General features: G+C 34.5%; 1 protein-coding gene across 1 annotated transcript in view; it reads left to right on the forward strand.

Moving 5' to 3' along the window:
• Positions 1–246: 246 nt before the first annotated feature.
• Positions 247–1,997, forward strand: part of PIWIL2 (piwi-like RNA-mediated gene silencing 2) — a 143,366-nt gene continuing 141,615 nt past the window's right edge. The window contains exon 1 of the mRNA XM_006884830.1: positions 247–435. Within this exon, the coding sequence (XP_006884892.1) occupies positions 247–435 (189 nt within the window). The remainder of the gene's footprint in view (positions 436–1,997) is intronic.

A 1,997-nucleotide genomic window follows, 5' to 3' on the forward strand; every position in this document is an offset into this window, starting at 1 on the left:
ACTTGATGGAGGGTCCCTATGAGGCAGAACCAACTTGATGGCACTGAGTTGTGTTAATGTAGTTAGTTGAATGAGTAGGGCCAGCAGGAAATTGTTATTTTAGGTGAGGCACGTGGGAGGAGACTGGGATCTCAGAAGGAAGAAAAGCTGAAACTCATTGAAAAACAATTAGGAATCTTGAGTCTTTACTAAAATACTGACAAATATTAAAACAGGATCTACACCACAGTCTTCTACAGCCTTTCAATGGATCCTATTCGACCACCATTCAGAGGCCCTTCTCTCCACCTATCTCCATGTATACGGATGCCAGGTTCATGGCCTCAAGCTCCTAAATACTTGGACCAATCTCTGGGCAGGGAAGGCTCTACAGGCAGAGGCAATGCATTTGGAAAACGAGAGGAACCAAGCCAACAGAATGGGCTGACAAAAAAGGTAACACGCACATTTGGATGCATAGGAATAGTTTGCTCAAATGTATATTTTAACATGCATATGAAATATGAAGCCCTATAGAAAAACAAGGGATGAGGGGTTTTTATTTATTTTTTCCCTTAACAGGTAGTTGCATCTTTCAGACATGTATTTAAAATCCTTAGGTTGAATGTCTAGGAAAAAAGTACCTTACAGATGAACATTAAAAGATTTGAGTAATTTTCTAGCTTTATTACATAGGTATGTACTGAGTAGGTTTAAAGATTTAGCTGCTTGGTCTCATAAGAGAGTCCAGATTTTGGATTTGATTTGCAGCAATTTCTTTTTTTTTTTTTAGCAGCAATTTCTGATGCTAAGGTAATGAGTATTAGACTGGTTTCTTTTAGAAGGATCATTGCCCTAGTCTTTTAAGTAAAAAGAGAACAATCACCTGTTGTTGCAATTGACTGTACATTAGCATCTGTGTGCAGTCTTAATTTAATGTAATTTTAATAGTAATATTTGCCTGTAATTAATCTTAATACGTATTTAGCAAATATAGAAAGAAAATAAGGGAGTTTTGATAATTTTATGTAGTGTTGAAAATGTTAAGTTTAATTTTTGCATCTAAAAATGTGTAACTATAATTTTATGTTTCTACTCAGATGAATTGCTTACTATTTGTAGTTCTTGTCTTTTTCATGTGACACCTCTTTAATTTGTATCAATGTGGTGATACCAGAAAACTCTTTTAGGTTTTGTTGGGAGTTTATTGAAAAATAAAACCCCTAAACCTTTGGGTACCCTCATATGGTAACAGCTTTGTGGAAGACTTCCTCAACTGTACAGGAAAAATGTGCAGCATTGAACTATTGGAAACCTAACTTCTTTATAAACTTTGATTAAAAATTTCAATTAAAAAAGAAATGGTAAAAAAATCATCTTCACATTCTGTGTTACAAGATTAAGGAAATGTAATTTTCTTTTCTAATACTTATGTCATTACACATTTAAATGTAAACTACAAAAATGGAAAAGTTAATTCTCTTCTGTTGGATTTTTTCTTAAAAGGTACATCAGTTTACAGACTTTTAACGATATAATGCATCTAACAATGGCAAAGAGTACCTCTGGTAATGTGGTGTGCTGCTGACATAAAGGTCAGTCGGTGGTTCAGATCCACCATCTACTGTCAGGAGAAAGCTAGGCAGCCTCCACCTGTAAAAATTTGTAAGCCTCAGAAACTTGATGAGGGTTGCTGTGACTTAAAGTGGTGGGTTTGAGTTTCTTTTTAGGAGCCCTGGGAATGCATTAGTTAAGTGCTTGACTGCTAGCCAAAAAAGTCAGCACTTTTAAACCTTCCAGCTACTTCTGTAAAGATGAGAATTGGAAAGCCTGTGGGACAGTTCTGTTCTGTCTTACAGAGTGATTATGTATCAGAATTAAAAATATTGAGCTTCGTTTGATATTTACATTTAAATGTTTAATGACATAAGTATTAGAAAAGAAAATTACATTTCCTTAATCTTGTAACACTCACAGAATGTGAAGATGATTTTTTTTACCATTTCTTTTTTAATTGA

Source organism: Elephantulus edwardii, unplaced genomic scaffold (genome assembly GCF_000299155.1).
Source record: "Elephantulus edwardii isolate Elephantulus edwardi_28Jun2011 unplaced genomic scaffold, EleEdw1.0 scaffold00038, whole genome shotgun sequence".
In the NCBI taxonomy this organism is placed as follows: Eukaryota; Metazoa; Chordata; class Mammalia; order Macroscelidea; family Macroscelididae; genus Elephantulus; species Elephantulus edwardii.